The sequence below is a fragment of the Apostichopus japonicus genome, chromosome 17 (genome assembly GCF_037975245.1).
Source record: "Apostichopus japonicus isolate 1M-3 chromosome 17, ASM3797524v1, whole genome shotgun sequence".
In the NCBI taxonomy this organism is placed as follows: Eukaryota; Metazoa; Echinodermata; class Holothuroidea; order Aspidochirotida; family Stichopodidae; genus Apostichopus; species Apostichopus japonicus.
Window position 1 is genome coordinate 29,957,849 of NC_092577.1, and position 18,933 is coordinate 29,976,781.

Consider the following 18,933-nt stretch of genomic DNA (forward strand, 5'->3'; position numbering starts at 1 on the left):
GGGAAATGAAATGAACAGTTGTTGAAATTTTAATGATTTTGTCATTTTTGCAACTAAAACTAATTGGTTGATCACTTTCAAAATGCATGGAATTGATCAAGTTTTGGCAAATTGGTCAGCAATTATTCCTTTTGTTGAAAATGGTTTACAAATTATTTACAGAGAGATCTTAACCTTTTTCGCAGCACTTTCATTGTTCCATTAATTTTCCGCGAGTCACAATTTTTTTACGTTTCGTGTTATTTCACTGCAGTCTACAATTGTACTATACATAACTGTGTTTGTGTTACAGAGGAAGACTTTCTGGCATGAAATGTTCCAAAAAATACAAAAACAAAGATGAAAATTAAAAACGAAAAATCTTGTCAACTCAACTTTATTTTAAAGTTTAAAAATATTTTCAATATGTTAAGTTCCGTTTTTGTTCCTTATTTCTTTATTTTTTATTTATCTATCCTACGTAATGGCAACCTTATAGCTGCAAATGAAATAAGTTTGAAAGAAATTGGTATCCACCATATATAGGCCACATAAATCTCCTTAATTAGAATATGTGTATGTATAATGAGCATTCACATTCTCAATATATGCACCATAAATCTTGAATAAATATTGAATAAATTAGAAATAGCTATTAGAGCCTAATAGCTTATCTCTACTTCTGAACTTATAACAAAGTCCTCTTGGACTCACCTTCCTCCACCATGCCTCCCCCCCCCCCCCACCACAACCTTGTCAAAAAAACCCATTTCCATCTGCTTTTTTATAAACCTCATACTTCTTCATTGAATTTTTGTAACATTTACATTTTTTAGGTCTCAACTTCGACACTTACCTAACCTTGAAAGACCTTCAATGTTAGCAAACAAGGTTTCTCTTAAATGTCCATAAATTTGGTGAAAATAAATATTTGAAGATTCCAAAATGACTTTCTACAGAAGCAGGGCTAAAATATGTTAGCAAGTTAATAGGCTATGAACAATGTGGTTTACACAACAAAAAGAATTAGCTATTATGGTCAATGAGGTTTAAATGTATTTAAGATCCTCCTGCAAGCAGGAACTCTCCAAGAAGCCATCATTGGCTTATCAAAGCCGCAAACTGACCGAAGCCAGTCTCTTACATTCATATTTAACATCCATGCCATGATTATGAATTGTCAATTGTCAACAACTCTGTAACTGGACGACATACATTACTCTTGGAGTGGCTCGAACTCTGGACCTAATGATTGAAAGGCACCGGTGTTAACAACCGAGCTAACACTCCATTGATAATAGCCATTACCAGTAACAGCCATTACCAATGCTGTTTACATATACAATCAGTCTTGACCAATGCGGTTTACATTACAATCAGCCTTGACCAATGTGGTGTACATAACAAAAGAAAAGCCAAGCCCATTTACAGTTTACAATACAAAAGACCCAATTTGCTGACTGCACAAATGACAACATAAAGAATGTGTGGGCATATAATTTCTTGATAAATTTTATATTAAGATACACACACATGTACAAATATAACCTGACAAAGATTACAACAGATACTTCTACCATTCTATGTGAGTTTTTATATCTCTGGAATGAAATGGAATGGGTGATTAACCCATTATCATGGTCCTTTTAATATTTACATGGATTTCCATGATCAAACTGTACCTATAAGGATCAGGGTCTTAGGATCATGCCATCTGCACCTTCATAATATGAAATTAAAGGCAATCTATTTATATAAACAGGCAAATATCGAGTACTGAAGAAAAGAAAATCATTCAATATTTTAACTTTTTATTTTTTTGAAAGACTAATTAAATATTGTTATACATATGATAATGATTCGACCTAATGGGTATGATGACCGGAAATAAAAGAACGAAAGACTGTTTAATAGCTGCACCAGCTTTTGACGATATTCTATGAAATTACAAAATCTTCATGAAAACAACAAAAGTGTAATTAATATAAACATTAATTGCATAATTTTAATTCCTTACTTCATGATCATAAATAAAACTCTTTCTTTACACCTCTTGTAGGTAGACAAACAGTACAAATTTATTTAAAATGTAAATAAGCTCTGCATTTGTGGCAATGTAGGCAACTTGAATGTAAGAATGTTGAATAACATGTTAGTCAAATACAAAGTATTCCACAATTAACTCTTTTAGCTACATTTCCAAAAGTGTACTCTCTTTTTTTTCTGTTTTCATTTTTTGCAAGAGGCAATGTTCAAAATCATTCTGTTGCCAGATAATGAGAGGGGTCATACAACAAAAATTATCTCCAGTGTTAACAAAAGTGCTGCAGCTGAAGGTTTGGAGTCAAATAACTGACCCTTATTTGTTTTACTAGCAGGTAGTTTCTGAGGCCTCTGTTAGGTTAGGCTTCAAGCTACCATATATGTTTAAATGTTAGGCTATTAACAAACTTGCCATTGAAATGATTGACAACAGGAAATTAGTTTCAAGAATAGAACATCTTAACTGGCAGAGCAATCAAATTATGGAAGATCAGCGTGTGGGCATGGCTTGTACCACAACTACCTTTCACTTCACAGAGCACGATGCTGGTATTATACAATTGAACCACTGATATATAGCACTTTCATAGCTGACAGGCTAGGCTAGTTCTGGAATCAAACCTTCACTTCTCTCAGTGCCATTATTATTATCATTATTTTAAAGAGGACAGTAAAACAAGACAACAACACAAAAATAATCACACTTGACCAATTTTCATCTTTTGTTTTAGCATATCGGGTAAATAATTTAGCCCATCAGACACATATTTTGAAGCCCACCATATGGGCCACTACCCTCAAAGACATGTTACATTCAACTTTCTTTCTTCCCATATTCCAGGATTTCCAAATGATGTAGTACACGGCAACCTTTGTAGACTGTATCACATAGAGTAGGGGGGGGCGGGGGGCGTCTTGTCTCCCGGGCATCGAAACCTTTCAGCTTGCACATGCAAATCCACAAAAACAGCTTTCTAAAATGCTTCAAAAGCTCTCGATCAGAGATTGTCTGAAAAGACGGCTCTGATTTCACGTTTTTCGTGACCTTGTCTGGCCCATTTTTTCTTTTTCTTGGCTTGGACAGCTTCGTTAGCCAAAGACAGTTCTTCGTCTAAATCAGCCGGATCAAAATTCCTTAATCTGAACGTTGCTGTAGAGAGAGTTAGAGAAGTGTAGCGAAAAAATTGCAAAAATAATATTTACTCGGCATAACCTGTAAATATACAAAAAGCCAATATACTGATATTTATATTTCAAATTTGATGCCTTCCCCTCACCACAACAAAAACTGGTACAAGAATGTTTAAAGCCATATCTCGAAAATGCTTGCAAAATTGTATCCAAGTCACTGAAATGGAATATACTGGACTCTTCTCGTAATTATTGAAGACAGGATCATCTTGAGCTTATCTTCACAACTAGCAGGGAGATTTAAGATATGTTTGACACCCCTTCGCCCCATACCTCCCCCTCCTCCAATTAATAAATGGTACTAGAATGTTAAAGCCACATCTCGAAAACGCTCGAAAAGTACCACAGAAGTATTCTAACACACATGAAGTGTCTGAAATCGCTGAGAATTCTTTGGAGATCTGTAAAAAGGATAGCTCACACTCGTTTTGACCTGGAGCAGTATTTACTGCACTGTAAGGACCGATATGACGGCATCCTCTGCCGAAACACTGAAGACATCCCCGTTCTGTAAAAATTTTTTCGAGGAAACCGATCATAAATTATAACGTTTCCTTTACTTTTCACGTTCCATTCCTAATTTCATATAAGCTCACCTTGGTTTCTCCTGGACAGTGTTTTCAAGCCACTTCCTTTCCCAGCAATGCTGCTTTGCTCACTTTCTATCGATCTGTTATCGTCACCTGATGAGGAAAATAAAGCAAAATATGACATAACTTGAATAAGACCACAAAGTCTGTGAAATAAGCAAAGTGAGTTCACATAAAAAAAAATAATCAAAATCATGACATTAACTGTAAGAAGACCACAACTACAAAATAAGCAAAGTAGTTTCACATAATAATAAAAAAAATGACATAACTGGTCTATAAACGCTCAAATTATTTTGATCTCTCCCGTTTTCGAACGTCCTCTTTTGGTGCACTCTTTAATACCTCACCGTGACTGTAACATAGATTGACGCTAGCATTCCACGAACACCCGAGGAACCTTGCAGGTCGGGGTGATAAATACCTCCAGGAAAAAATGTCTACTACTGCTAAAAATCATGAGTACAATGTACAGTAAATATATTCTCGCAAATTTCTAGTAAACAACGTCATGGGGAGCCTCTATTAATTAATAGAGGGAGAGAAAATAATACAGAAAAAAATTTCTCTAAATCTCAAAACTTATACATGTACAACGAGAATGAAGGAATCCTGCATGCATACAGTATGAAGGATTCCTGCATGTATATGAAGGATTCCTGCATGTATATGAAGGATTCCTGTGTGCATATGTGAAGGATTTTTGTATGCAAGATAAAAAATTCCTGCATGCATATGACTAATTATTTTGTATAAAGGATTCCTACATGTGTATGAAGGATTTCTGCATGTGTATAGACTGAGTGAAGGATTCTTGTAGGTTAATGAAGGATTCCTGCATGTGTACGAAGGATTCTTGTATGTGTATTAAGGAACCCTGCATGCATATGGAGGACCCGTGTACATAAATAAAGAAATCCTGCATGCTTATGAAGGATTCCTGTTCATGCATCATGGAATCCTGCATGCATTTGAAGGATTCTTGTACGTAAATGAAAGAATCCTGCATGTGTATGAAGGATTCCAGACTGTGGCTGAAGGATTTCTGCTTGCATGTGAAGGATTCATGTTTGTTAATGAAGAGTTTTTATAGTGAATTCAAGAATCATGTATTTTTGTAAAGGAATCCTGCTTTACAATGAATAAATCAAGTTTCTAACACTAAGTGGTTTATAGTTCAATCTCCATTTGGAAGGAATCCTGTTCCATATACAGGAATCCTATAGGACTCCTGCAGGACTTTTTTGTATGGGATAGTTATAACACTTGTTATTATACTAATATTTATTTTAATTTTGGGACAGTTACGATGTTAAAAAGTTTAAAACTCTTTTTCGGGGAACAGTTCATTGCCCACTAGAGATGTCAGCTATAAATATACATGTGTAATGATTTCTTCCCCCCCCCCCCAGCCCCTCCTCCTCCAAACTCCACAGCCCATTTGGTCCGTCGGTTCGTACCGTTTCTATCGTCCCAGCTGTATCTGACCTCCAATCCCAGGTTCTTGGCCATATTTTGATCTTTCAGCCTGGCAGCTCTGCCGTCACTCTTTCCGTTGTGGTCGGACGACCTCTGATGGTCCTTGGCCCACCTCCTACTTGTCTGCAGAAACATGTAAAAAAACAAACATTAATGGCAGTGTTCTTTGACTGGTTACACTATTAAACTCTCTTACTGTAAAAGTTGAACTTCTCTTAATAGTACGGAAGGTTAAACCCCAGCTTTGAACTGCAGTTACAGCTTTTTTAATATATTATAAATCCAACTCTACAGCAGTGGTTTTAATTGTCAATTAATTTTCTTCGAGGGCCAGAAGCAAATGGTCGGACTGAATCAAAAAAAGATCTCACTACACCTTGATTGGGCAAAATCCAGGTAGGGATGTGCAGGATAGGAATGTGCAGGATAGGAATGTGCAGGATAGGAATGTGCAGGATAGGAATGTGCAGGGTAGGAATGTGCAGGGTAGGAATGTGCAGGGTAGGAATTGCAGGGTAGGAATGTGCAGGGTAGGAATGTGCAGGGTAGGAATGTGCAGGGTAGGAATGTACAGGATAGGAATGTACAGGATAGGAATGTGCAGGGTAGGAATGTGCAGGGTTGAAATTTGCAGGGTAGGAATGCACAGGATAGGAATGTGCAGGGTAGGAATGTGCAGGTTAGGAATGTGCAGGGTAAAAATGTGCAGGATATGAATGGGCAGGGTAGGAATTTTGCAGGGTAGGAATGTGCAGGATAGGAATGTGCAGGGTAAGAATGTGCAGGGTAGGAACGTGCAGGGTAGGAATTTGCAGGGTAGGAATAATTGAAAGGTAGCTCAAGCCTATGGCCATGAAGACCCACATAATGGTAAGAGATTGTGGATCTATTTTCCCTTTCCGTGGGCTGGACTGAAGTGAAGTCTTTCCAAGGGCCATATTTTGCCATGGAGAAACTCTGCCTTTCAGGTTCATAACCATAGGCTAAAGCCTGTATTACAGTTCATTTTTTTAAAGATATTACAGACCTAACCCTATAGGCCTTTAAGTGCATTTCTTAATAGAGGGCGCAGGAGTGAAGTTGTGCCCCTTTTCTCTTTTGTGTAACACATATTACCAAACTTCGTCTGAAACTAAAATGTGCGTTATTGCTTCCACAAACTGTGATTTTGCACTACTCCAACATAGACTTGCCAAAAAAAAGGAAAAAAAGAAGAAGCTGTACGACTGTCGAACAAAACAGACTGAAATATATACATATCAGGCTAGCATTGATATTGGTATTTCTAAGCTAGGGGATGGAGAAGCGGGGGGGGGGGGGGGGAGAGGGGCGAGGAGGAACTTGTTGAGCATTTCCCAATCACAGGCATGACCCATTAAGATTAAGTCCAGTACTGTTATAGCACCACTTTTGGGAAAACAAGCATCTCTGAGAAGAGTTGAAGAAAAATTGCACCGACAATTTGTAAACGACAGAGAAGGAATTCATTTATTGATGTGGGGGGGTCAAACTTATTAGTGCCAAAGAGAAAAGATGCAGCAGCTGCAATATCCTCCTCAGCTAGGATGAATCATTTTCAAACAATAGGGATTGTCTCTAAACACGTGGAGTGCCTATTGTGTGAAATTGTGGAGCACAATAGACAATGAATAGCTGCAGCAGCTGCAAGATCCTGCTAGGATGAATCAATATCAAAACAATAGGGATTGTCTCTTAACACCTGCATTGTCAATTGTGTGAAATTGTGGAGCACAATAGACAATGAAAAGCTGCAGCAGCTGCAAGGTCCTGCTAGGATGAATCAATATCAAAACAATAGGGATTGTCTCTTAACACCTGCATTGTCTATTGTGTAAACTGTGGAGCACAATAGACAATGAACGCTGCAACAGCTGCAAGGTCCTGCTAGGATGAATCGATATCACACATTAGTGATAATTGCCCATGAACACCTGCAGTGTCTATTACGTGAAAATGCGGAGCAGGATAGAATATGTCCTACGCAGCCTGGCTGCATGAGGCTGCAGCCCCCTCAGCATCCTACTTTTGATGCGGTTCCTTACCGTTCTTCCCATCTTGTTATGCTTCTTCTCCGCGGCAGGCTGGTAGGCCATCAACAACTTCTCGACATCTTGTTGATCTTCAGAAGAGAAGGAGGGGGGAAATACGATAAACAGATACACAAAAACAGGTCTATAATATTTCTTTCAGAAATAAAGAAATACTTTAGGGGTAAGACTCAGCGATGATACGTTTAATATTTAAAATACTTCGAGGACATTGTTTTGCATCTAAAGAAGAAGAATCGCAGCAAACCTAGTTTTGTGCTCCCAAGTTTTCAAAGAAAATTGGTATTCCTCTAAACAGGGATGAGCCTGGGGTAAACCAAGAAACACTGAACTTTGTGGGTGACACTATACTAACGCCAAAGGTGTCAGTCAGAGCGAACAGTGCAACACAGTTACGGGTGGGGTCCACGGGCCTGCCTTAGGGCCCCTGGTGGGGTCCATGGGCAAGGCCCCCATTGAGGTCCAGGGGTCGAAGCCCCTGGAAGCTCTGAGAAATTAGAGGTTTAAGACAATATTTCAGTGCCTATTTTATAAAAAATTTTGATTTTATTAAAACACTAAAAGCAAAATTTTCACACTCCAAATATGCACAACTGAAGCCACATACCTAGCCTGTCGTTATCACCCTACTTGATTCTTTCAATCATGGTGACCCTTATGTAAAGAGTCACTGTTCATTATAACATTACACAATGGTCAGTTTCAATGTGGTATAATGTGCATCAGATACAGCACTACACTTCTCTTCAGTTGTCCCGACTCTAATGATACTCAAATATTCGAAAATCATGGGAAACTTAAGAAAATATCATTGCAATAATGTTGGGAACCTTAAGAAAAGCCTGAGAAAAAATTGCGGTATAGGCTCCAATTTTGCATTTGCTACAGTGTGTTAGGATAATAGTTTTTGTCCACTGTAGGTTGGATATGCATCGGTAATAACACAATCAAATCATACAGTAAAATTGTTGTTAGAGATTCACTGAAATGGTGGGGTGCAAATCGTGGAGGTAGAAAAGAAATCACGGAAATCTGCGGAAAAGGCTCATGTCTGTCTAAAGTTTGCCAGAAAGAGGCACAAATTGAATTTTTGGACCTTGGGAGTTTTCTAACTGAGCTGGATTTTGGCCTTTTTTTTGTTTCTGATCTTAGTTACCTTTTGGTCTTAACGATTCCAGTCTCAGAGCCGGTAGAACGACCACCAATATCCAGCAGGGAGTGTCCGTGTCTTTGATGGTGTCTTTCACGAAACTGATGGATACGACACTCAGTTTGGCTAATTTTCTGTGATCCATATGTTCCTCTCCCTTCGCTTTCTCTTTAGCTAGCTGAGATTTGAACTCCAACAGATCAAAAACCTTTTGGTATTCATGGAGAGGAAGAACCAGGGGCAAAAGACAAAAAAAATAATTAGATAAAAAAATGTGAAAAGTGACTAATAAATATTGTGATGTCCAGACAATATCCAGCATATGGACTAAATGAAGGAAACAAGTCCTTTAAGTTACAACTCCCGCATTAAGTTTAAATTTGCTTAAAGCCTTTCTTCAAATATGTCCTCTAGTTTAACGTCACTGTTTAGCTATCTATCTCTCATTCAGTCATTTAAACTGATAATGGATCGTTTCGGCTGCTTTAAGAGTGAATAACTGGCTATAATCACTTGTTTTTAACTACAATTTGTATTGCAAAATAGAGTTCTATGGGGAGTTTGTATCTCATTTATAGCGTTAGTTCTATTTCGTTTCAGCCATTCCTACACTTGAAGAAGTTACGACAGAATCCTATAAATTCCTCTCTGGCGATGGGTCAGTCTTCTCTCTACTAAGTAGGTAACGCACTTCACTATTACAGCTAGTAACGTCATGTGATGTAGGCTACGTAATAAATATTTTTCAGCTTATATGCATTTTTGTTTCTCGGGAACCCTCGACCAGGCGCTACTGCTCTGAATCATGTCTCTTAGCTCAACGTACCGTCGACCTTGCTAATTAGCTTGGAAATATAGTTACAACACAGTGGGCCATGACAATATACTGAGCCATATGGGAGAATTGACTAAATATCGTAAAAAATATGACAATGTGAACAAGAGCACCCAAATAAAACCAAGAATCCGACCGAATCTTGTCGATAAAATCAAATGGTAACACACATACAAACACGTACGTGGAAACACATACTAAATTCGAAACCATATGTAAACCGCCTACCTTCATGGGTGAATTCAGGGTGAGATGTCCCATATTCTGTATAACCTCCTTTGAGATACAATGCTTGTGGGGTTCGAAACAGCCTTTAACTATGACATCATTTCGAGACAGCCTTGTAACCCACACATTGCCCTCTTGGTCAACGTCCAACTGGATGCCCTTTCCGATGTGGTCTCGGACTTTGGCCGTCTGCTGGTCCCTTGCGGCATTTTTGAGGGCGCCAAACCCCAGTCTTGTGATGAGGTAATGGAAAGAAATGCGAAGATGAGTAAGGGGAAAAAAGAAGGGAAAAGAAAAAAAATGTTAAAAATGCTAGGCCATTTCAGGGTGCATGGCGCTACAAATATCGTATGATTATATTTACAACAACCACCAGAATCAACCAAAGTTTCCATTTTTTTAGTATTAATCCATTATCTTAAAACAAAACAAGGAAGTATGACCCAAAACTAAAGCTCTGGTGATTGTTATGCAGAGGAACAAACTGATAGCAGGATTAGATTCAATTTACAGTAATACAAATAGTAATATATAGAACAGTAATATATAGAACAGTAATATTTCCAACAGAAATATTTCCAACAGTAATATTTCCAACAGTAATATTTCAACTTCAAACAGTCATATTTCAAACAGTAATATTTCAAACAGTAATATTTCAAACAGTAATATTTTCAAATAACAATGTTTCGAACATTAATATTTCGGATAGTAATATTTAGAATAGTAATATTTAGAAGGTGGTCACTGAGAGCTTTAAGACAGAGATTGGGAAAAAAGAATAAATAATGATTCAAGAAGGAAACATCCTAACATATCGGTGAGAGGCATGGAAAATAGTGGTGCAGGCAGGAAGGTTCGGGGTAGGGGAAGGGATGGGGTGAGAGGTTAGGGCAGGGGGTGTATCTTTAATCCTTGATCTTACCTGCCAGGGATTAGGAAGTTATATCCATCTATGGTCACTGCAGGCGATCTGATTGCAAAGTTACTCAGAATGGCACTCTTTTCGAGGAAATGAATCTTCGCCCAGGCCTCGGGCCTCAAACTTTGTAATTCCTTCAAGGTATCATTGAGTATATCCTGAAGAAGACCGCAAGATTATATTGTAATCGTTGGAGGAGGAAACAAAAGCGAAAAAAAAAAAGAGCATTGAGTCGCTATCAAACTTTGTGGTAATTTTACGTATTGATGGGTATATTTTACACAAATGATTAAAAACACTTTAGAGAGTGGGATGGATTCAGTCGTCGACATCGTATGCAAATGTTCTAAGCCTCTTGTTTTTTTGAAGAAGTATTTGACCAACGTCATGTAAAATAATCACATTAATGTTTCAAAGTAATGACTCATTTAAAGGTTAAGGGATATATTATGTATATATATATATATGTATGTAAATATAAAAGATCTCAATATGTGCGCGAAACTCTGAGTGGCAATGCGATGGAATAGTGTGTTTATACATATATATCTATATATATATATATATATATATATATGCATATGTGACCTTATGTCGTAAACAGCCAGCATAACATCAGCTCCTACAGAATTCCATCAGCATATTACTTTCTAGATGAGGTACTTACATCTTCTATTTCACTGTCGTGGGTCACAATATCGTTGGGTGTTACCTTACCGGCGAGGGCAGCCACCTGACCGGAAAAGCGATTCCTAGCTTTGATTGGCGGCGGGGCCCGTTTTCTGTACTGGGGTTTTGGATCCTGTTTTCCGTCTGGGCTATGATCGACGCCGTTCTCCACTGTGGCTTTGGCACGAAAGGCAGCAGCGTTTTGTAAATCCATGTACAATGCCTTAGAGGACGAAAAAAAACGACAAAAAAAAAGTTAACATTTAACGTGAAGGAAAACCAATGAAATTAACAATTAACTTGAATGGAAAATGATTTCTAGACTTAACTTGAGGAAAAATGATAAATTGATATGAATAGAAGAACATTTATCATTTTTGGAATTGGCCACAACCTCACAAAAAATCTTTGATAATACTAAGATGAAGATTATCGGTTAAAAACAAAAAGGTATTTTGTTCGGAAAATTCCATTTCCACTTGGCTCTTCGGGTTGTATTCGAGTAAACTTGTACAAAAGTAAAACCAGTGAAACTTTTGGCTTCACATTTATTACACATTCAAGCTTGTGTGTCCTCTAGCTGTGATCCCTTCCCTTCTCACATCCAACCCCCCAACCCCCACCCCCTACTAAGAAATGGTTCAACAGGGATCCCCACCAAACTAATAAAGGCCTAAATAGCTCTCTTGGTAAAAGCGAAGGAAGTCTTGTCTGCTTCAAATTCTGTTTAAGCTACCATTTCCTCTCTGACCGTTTGTTTCCCAGTCAATAAATTCCGTTCGTGATTTTCTTCCGATAAATCGTTAACATTTATAGCAAATGACACGTATAAAAGACAAACTTTTGCACCCATTCACAGCCTAGCCCTAACCTCTGCCCTGCATATACTGATACATCTCTCCAGTACCCTATGTTGGTAAGACCTACACCCCCCAATCCCCACCCTCCCAAAATAAAAAAATAAATAAATAAATAAAAATTTAAAAAAATATAAAAAATAAAGAAAAATATTTACATCTTTTTGGTCCTCCCTTTGCTTGACTTTATCTTGTTTAATAAGCTCGTCTAAAGCATTAGAGATAAAGTGGGAGGCATCTTCCAAAGGCCAGAGAAACGTCTCCATCATCTTCTCCTCCGTTCTGTGCCTCTGTAGCATGATCTGAAATTGTCTCCGGGCTATCACACCTCGGGCGACTTTCTGACATTTGATGACTTGAACCAGATGGTCGTCGATCATGACGTCCAGTTTCTCCGCGTGCCAATACTTCAAAAAAACCTACCGGAGAGAATGAACATTGAAGTGATGACGGGAAAACGTCCGGATCTGCAGATATCGTATGACGATAATACACATTTTATAATAAAAAACTGGAAGCATCTTGGGATTGGTCGGCAGAGTTTCCACAGTTACATATTTTATTAATATTAATAAAAATTTTAAAAAATTAAATTTTAAAATAAAAGCTGCAGCGTCTTGGGATTGGTCGGCAGAGTTTCCACAGTTATATATTTTATTAATATTAATAAAATTTAAAAATTTAAAAAAAATAAATAAATAATAATAAAGTTTTTATATTAACGAGTATTTCTTCGAATAAGGTTGCAATTAATCAAATCTACGACATCCTTACAGATTTTTTCATTCCACTGAACGCAATCGAGTGATCGACTATCAAATTTTTACTATCCGCAATAGTTTTGTCACCCGGTCACGTGTTTAACCATAATTTCAAATTTGGTGACTTTTTCATCACTTCTTGACACTCAACTTGATTAACAAGCTAATGAGCTATATTTTTTAACAGGTATATAATCAATAAGGAATAATATGACAAACTTTACCACTTTTGTCTCAAAATACCTGCTTTAAGCGCCAAAATTTGCACCGATCCCCACCAGTCCTCTCCCTGACCCCTTCACCCCCCCCACCTGTCTCCCTTCATACATCGTCTAGAACACTCCAGTGACATCGTGTGGTAAAACTGACTTAAATAGTTTGTATTTTACTGCTACTCCTAAACTGTCTTGTCAACTTGGGTCGAAACTGAGTTCAGTTGAATGGAGTCTACTTAATCAGTGCTACTAAATCTGTAAAAGTTGTAAGAGAAAAAGGAATGGTAAAAGTCATGGTTACCACGGTAACTATAAAAGTACACCCACAAAATTGAACCCCTCCTTGTCTGTCTAATCAGGAAGACGATCCATTTCTGGTAATAAAGAAGACAACAATGATATGCTGCATGTCTGTCTTTAGTCAGAGACATCTGTCTCAGGTATTGTACTCAGGGATGTGCCCAGGATTTCCTGAGTGCCGGGTATACTGATCGCCGTCCTGGGGGAGGGGTCTAAGCGGGAGGGGGTGTCCCCCTCCCCTTTGAGAAATTATCAATTTTTGAAGGTGCTCAGATGACAAATGCTGGCACTTGTGTAGCTTTTTAATCACATACACAAGAACTAGTTTTGCAAACACTTTACATTTTAAATTTTTGGTTTTAGTGAAATATATTAAGTACCTGGTAAAAGTTATTAGTTTGTTTCAATCAGATTTTACAAGGGACCGATTGAGAGCCGTAAGCAATGTATCTCTCATGCGTAACTGATGCATTACTAGTCTGTATGATTTTGGCATAGGCTAGGCCCAATTTATGTTGAATATATTGTTAGGAATGTCGGGATTTAAGATGAAAATAGTGCTGGGCGGGATTCACAATTTTTAAGACAGTGCTGGGCGGTATTTTTTAGTGCTGGGCCCAGCGTGGGCACATCCCTGGTACTGAATTGTCTCCTTACCTTTGTCTTCCCAACTTCACAATCTGTCAGGTTGAGTGTCTTCAACACCTTCTTGCATTGTTTCTCGTTGATTTTCACTTCGGTCGTCAGAGGAAAAGCCAGGATCTTGTACCTGTAGGGATGTAGTGAAGACCAAATAATCATATTGGTTAATATTAAATATTAAAATAATGGTAAATTGACTGGGAAACTTTTAGACAAATGGAAGAGAACAAAAAAAAAATTGTCCAAGTCAAGTTTTATTTCATTATTCATTTACTTGTTAATTATATATATAGACATACAACCAGCGTCCATGGCCTAGTGGTTAGGGTGTCCGCATATAAAGCGGGAGGCCCGGGTTCGAATCCTGGTGGAGGCTGAAAGTTTTTTCACTGTTCTGGATTTTCGAACACACTACAATTTTTAGATTATATATATAAGCACATATATATATATATATTTATATATATATATATTTATATATATATATATATATATATATATATATATATCTATATCTATATATATATATATATATATATTTATATAGATATATATATATATATAAAAGTATTATTTTTTCTCATGCAATCCCTTCCTTGTCCTTTCCTGGTCATACCTCTTGAAGAACTCAGCAAACATCAGCCTCACTGGAAATCCCTCTCTTCTGATTCGAATGGTCTCCAGGACTCCGTTATACCTCAACTGACGGAGCACGAGCTCAAAGTCAAAGTAGTTGTGTTCGGCGCTCGTGTTCGGCTTCAGACATCTGATAAACTGGGGGTCGGAGGAGAGTAGCTTCTCCATGAGATTAGCTAAAGATGTCTGTTAAGCCAATAAGAAAAGAGAATCAAATGCCACGCTGAGGTTGCTAGGGAATTCTTGCAAAGAAAGCAAAACCAGAAATCAGAAAAAATTAAATCGTCAAACTTTCCTTACTCTCACTTTGTCACTGCTTTTATCATCATCTAATAAATCAAAAGAAATGAACCTCTACATGTTGAAAATGATTTCTTTTTTGTTGCTGGTGACAAATGAATGTGAAAGTTAAATAAATTGAAGGAAAAAATATTCCCACAATGCTAGTTGAAAACCCTATCTCAATATCTTGTCCCTAATTTGAGATACGGTTGATTGAATGTAACCTAGTTTGCCTGGCTTAACCTTCAATGACTCCAGGAAGAGGGATCACAGTGGGGGTTGGGGTGGGGTGGGGTGGGGGGTATGTGATGTCCTCTGGGCAAATGTTCTTCAAAAGCTTTACTGAGGCTATCATCATCTTTTTTGTTGATTCATCGTTCAAACCTGATACATCTGGACTGGAATGTTGGCTTAATCTGTCAAAGTTCTCTGTAATTAGAATCTCATCAAAATGTATCTTTTTTGTAGAAATATTATTACGATCTGTGCATAAAATGATTTTCATAATAACAAAGAAAAAAACAGAAAATTTTCATCTGAAATGACAGCCCTGTTGACATCATCCATTCTGACTGTTGCCAGAAGAAAAAAAAATTATCGCATAACTAAAAAACAAGTTAATATCAAGCTTCAGACAATTTTCAGCAAATTTTGCTAAGCAATCAACTTCAACCTACAGAACATCCTTTTAACTCGCTTAAATCATTCCCAGTCGACATGGTTTACTATGACTCTTATTGTCTGATCTGAAACAAAAGGCCTCAAGGTTTCAATTATCAAACAAAATCTTCCGTTAGATGTTATGTTATCCAAAACTTTCTAACCTTGAATTTTGACCCAATAGATGAGAAAGTAGAGGCACGTCGTTGATACTTGTTCTTCTTCGACGACTCTTTCATCCTGTAAAAAGACGAGGAGATTGATTTAATGTTTCAAAATGACAAAAATTTGCTCTGACTCACTGGTAATATATGTTACCAGTTGGTTCACCATCAAGTGCAGGGATGAGCCTGGGGTAAAAAACCAATCACGTAACTTCCCAAAAATTGCGGTATAGGCTCCAGTTTGCCTATGCTATAGTGTGTTAGGATAATAGTTTTGTCACCGAGGTAGAAAAGAAATCACGGATATTCTGCGAATTCGCGGAAAAGCTCATGCCTGCAAGTGGGAGATGATTGTATGCCTTACTGGTCGATTTCCTTTCTTAGAGGCTGCCTAAAAGTATCTATAGATGACTACCTAAATTTCAGTCTTTTACCACTTCTGGTTACCACTGCAAAGATCCAGGTGGTGTCAATATAAATGTCTACGGGGGAGTAAATATTTTCCAAAAAGCTTTTTTTTCTTCTTATCTTTTTTTCATATTTTTTTCTTTACTCATTCTGGAACATTGGTGTATTTCCGATGTCTATTAACCCAACAATCTGTGGCAGATTTAAGGTCTCATTAAACAGTCCTTGATCCCTACTTAGTTACACCACACCCTTGCCCTCTATGCACCCTCCCCCCCACCCCCTCCCTCTCAATAGGTAAATAGCTAAAGGTATCTTGTGTACACTTCGTAGCCTGATTCTTGAAACACAATAAAACCCTGAAAACTACCAACAAGGAGCTTGCAATATGCTGTTCCTATCTGATAATATTTTATGTATCTTTCTTAGTCTGATTCTTGAAACACGATAAAAGCCCTGAAAACTACCAACAAGGAGCTTGCAATATGCTGTTCCTATCTGATAATATTTTATGTATCTTTCTTAGTCTGATTCTTGAAACACAATAAAAGCCCTGAAAACTACCAACAAGGAGCTTGCATTATGCTGTTCCTATCTGACAATATTTTATGCTTGTTTCTTAGCCCGATTCGGGATGCCGAGTAACGCCCAAAATACATCAATCAGAAGAAACCAGAATATGCTCGCACTGATGAATGGTAGGTGGCTCTTTTTTAGGAGGAAGGGGACCTTTGGGTGGGTAGAATGGGGTGGTAGTGGGAGGGGTGGAAGGTCAGTGGGAAGTGAGGGGGTAGGGCAAACAGACATTCAACTTACTGTTTCTGCAGTTTCTTGCCCTGTGCTCTAGACATGCTTTTTCCTCTATCATGCAAGATCTTCGGGGGTGGCTTACATTGTAAGATTTCCTTCTGAACGATGGACACTGTCTTCCTGTGTGTCAAAGGCAGATTCATTCCATGTTAGAGGGCTTTGTGGTCAAGTGGTTAAGGCAGTGGACTTGTGATCTAAGGATTACAGGTTCGAGCCCTGGCCAGATCACTGCGACACAATTGTGTCCTTGGGCAAGGCATTTGATCTCCATTGCCTCTCTTCACCCAGGTGTATGAATGGGGACTTGCGAGGTAACTTGTAAATATAGTTGTGTGCGCCGGTTTGTGGCTGCACCCGATGGGAAGTCCCCCGGGGGACACGTGGTTGTTGTGCACTGTGGTGCCCCAGGAGAGATTGATTGAATTGTGCACACTTTGGTGTGTAGGTGTGACAAGTTACCAATGACCAGGGTTAAGTTGTAAAGTCGTGTGAGAAGGCCTTGGCCCTGAACAAGACTGTAAACCTAAAATTATAATTATATATAAATTATATGTCACCTAGTAACTAAATGAAGATCCAAGTCATTTTGTGGTTCTAGCTATGTGGCCACTTATTTAATTAAAAATATAAAAACGGTTATTTCAGGCAACATCATTTCACCAAAATCCAAATACTGATTGACATTCTAACTGAAGTTTCGGCAGTATTTACGTCGACTAAATTTCTACTAAACGAAAGTCTGTTAGGCACGGGGATCTCTTTAATGCCAAATATATTAAGGCCAATTCCTGTACTACGAAGATTCTTAGAAAATCAACTATTTCTGCTGTTCTCTGAGTAACTACTCTTACCTTCTTTCCCAACCCCCCCCCCACCCCCTAAAAAAAATTAATAACTCACAGGTCAGTGTCATCGTGAGAGAAGAAAAACTTGACGAGACCGTTATGACTATTCAGAAGACACTCCATCAGAGAATTACTGAACGAATCACGATTTTTCTCCAAGAAACCCTTGGCGTCGTAGGTAATCTGAAACCAAGACGAAATTCATCGAACGTTTGTAATCATGTAGACATCGACGGTATGAATGAATGGGAGAAATACTAGGCAAACAGATTTTAGGCAAAATATTACAAGCAAAGATGTCTTATAATAATAATATAGTAGTCTCTAACCTTAAGGAACATAAGCTTCAATATGAAGTTAAATATTGCCGCAAGTAGCCCTCCGTTCAAGACATTCCGGTCGGAAATTAGATGATGAATCGAAAGTAATGACAAACGCTGTCGGTATATTTCGAGTGAGTACCGCTCAATACTTCAGCAAAACACTCGCAAACGATTATCAAAAAGGGTTTGAACAGACCCAAGACATATCTGTTTCTTGTTTAAAGAAAATACACTTTGAAACACATACGGCGACAAATTACTCTCCCTTACGGATACCGTGAATTCTGTGTGATTTTTTTATTTTTTATTTTATCAGCTATACCTCTCTTTGAAATTACAAGATGGATTGACATTTTAAAGCTTACAGTTCCGGCATAGTGCTTGACCCCAAATTGGGTCGAGTCGGCTCGTTTCTCACGGACGAAATTTTTATTCTTTTGATGGTTGGTGCTGAGTTTGTTGACGAAAGAGACGTCGCTGGACTTGGGAAAGCGGGACTCTTCATCCAACAGGGAAAACAAACCCAGCGGCCTCTGTGACGACGAGAAATAGAAATTCGGTTTACCGTTAAAGACACGATTAAACACGGCAGGATAATCCTTTGACTTCAATCGGGGCTGCATGATGCCCGACCGAAGGTGGCCCTCGTCGACCCGACTGCGTGTCGTGAAAACCTGTCGGTAGTCGGGTAAACGTGTGCGAGGTTCGACTGATCGACATTTTACCAGTTTTTAAGTTGTGACGTTGTAGGTCGGGAAATTGAACATGTAGGGTTTCCCCTGACTGGCAGTTAGCAGTGTGCATGTGCATTAGATGACAATTGCTCAGTTTCGACAAACAAAACCAACCAAAGGGAATTCATTTGGCATATGAAC

General features: G+C 38.2%; 1 protein-coding gene across 4 annotated transcripts in view; it reads right to left on the minus strand.

The window, feature by feature from the left end:
• Positions 1–360: 360 nt before the first annotated feature.
• The window catches only part of LOC139984106 (myosin-IIIa-like), a 49,852-nt gene continuing 31,279 nt past the window's right edge, over positions 361–18,933 (minus strand). For all 4 annotated transcript variants that reach the window (XM_071997816.1, XM_071997818.1, XM_071997817.1 and 1 more), the window contains exons 12-26: positions 18,424–18,591; positions 17,791–17,918; positions 16,897–17,010; positions 15,673–15,748; positions 14,547–14,752; positions 13,946–14,057; positions 12,171–12,431; positions 11,154–11,378; positions 10,490–10,644; positions 9,565–9,796; positions 8,508–8,709; positions 7,346–7,422; positions 5,264–5,405; positions 3,810–3,896; positions 361–3,172 (exon numbers count right to left, since the gene is read on the minus strand). In XM_071997816.1, the coding sequence (XP_071853917.1) occupies positions 3,021–3,172; positions 3,810–3,896; positions 5,264–5,405; positions 7,346–7,422; positions 8,508–8,709; positions 9,565–9,796; positions 10,490–10,644; positions 11,154–11,378; positions 12,171–12,431; positions 13,946–14,057; positions 14,547–14,752; positions 15,673–15,748; positions 16,897–17,010; positions 17,791–17,918; positions 18,424–18,591 (2,337 nt within the window). In that variant the 3' untranslated portion in view covers positions 361–3,020. The remainder of the gene's footprint in view (positions 3,173–3,809; positions 3,897–5,263; positions 5,406–7,345; positions 7,423–8,507; positions 8,710–9,564; positions 9,797–10,489; positions 10,645–11,153; positions 11,379–12,170; positions 12,432–13,945; positions 14,058–14,546; positions 14,753–15,672; positions 15,749–16,896; positions 17,011–17,790; positions 17,919–18,423; positions 18,592–18,933) is intronic.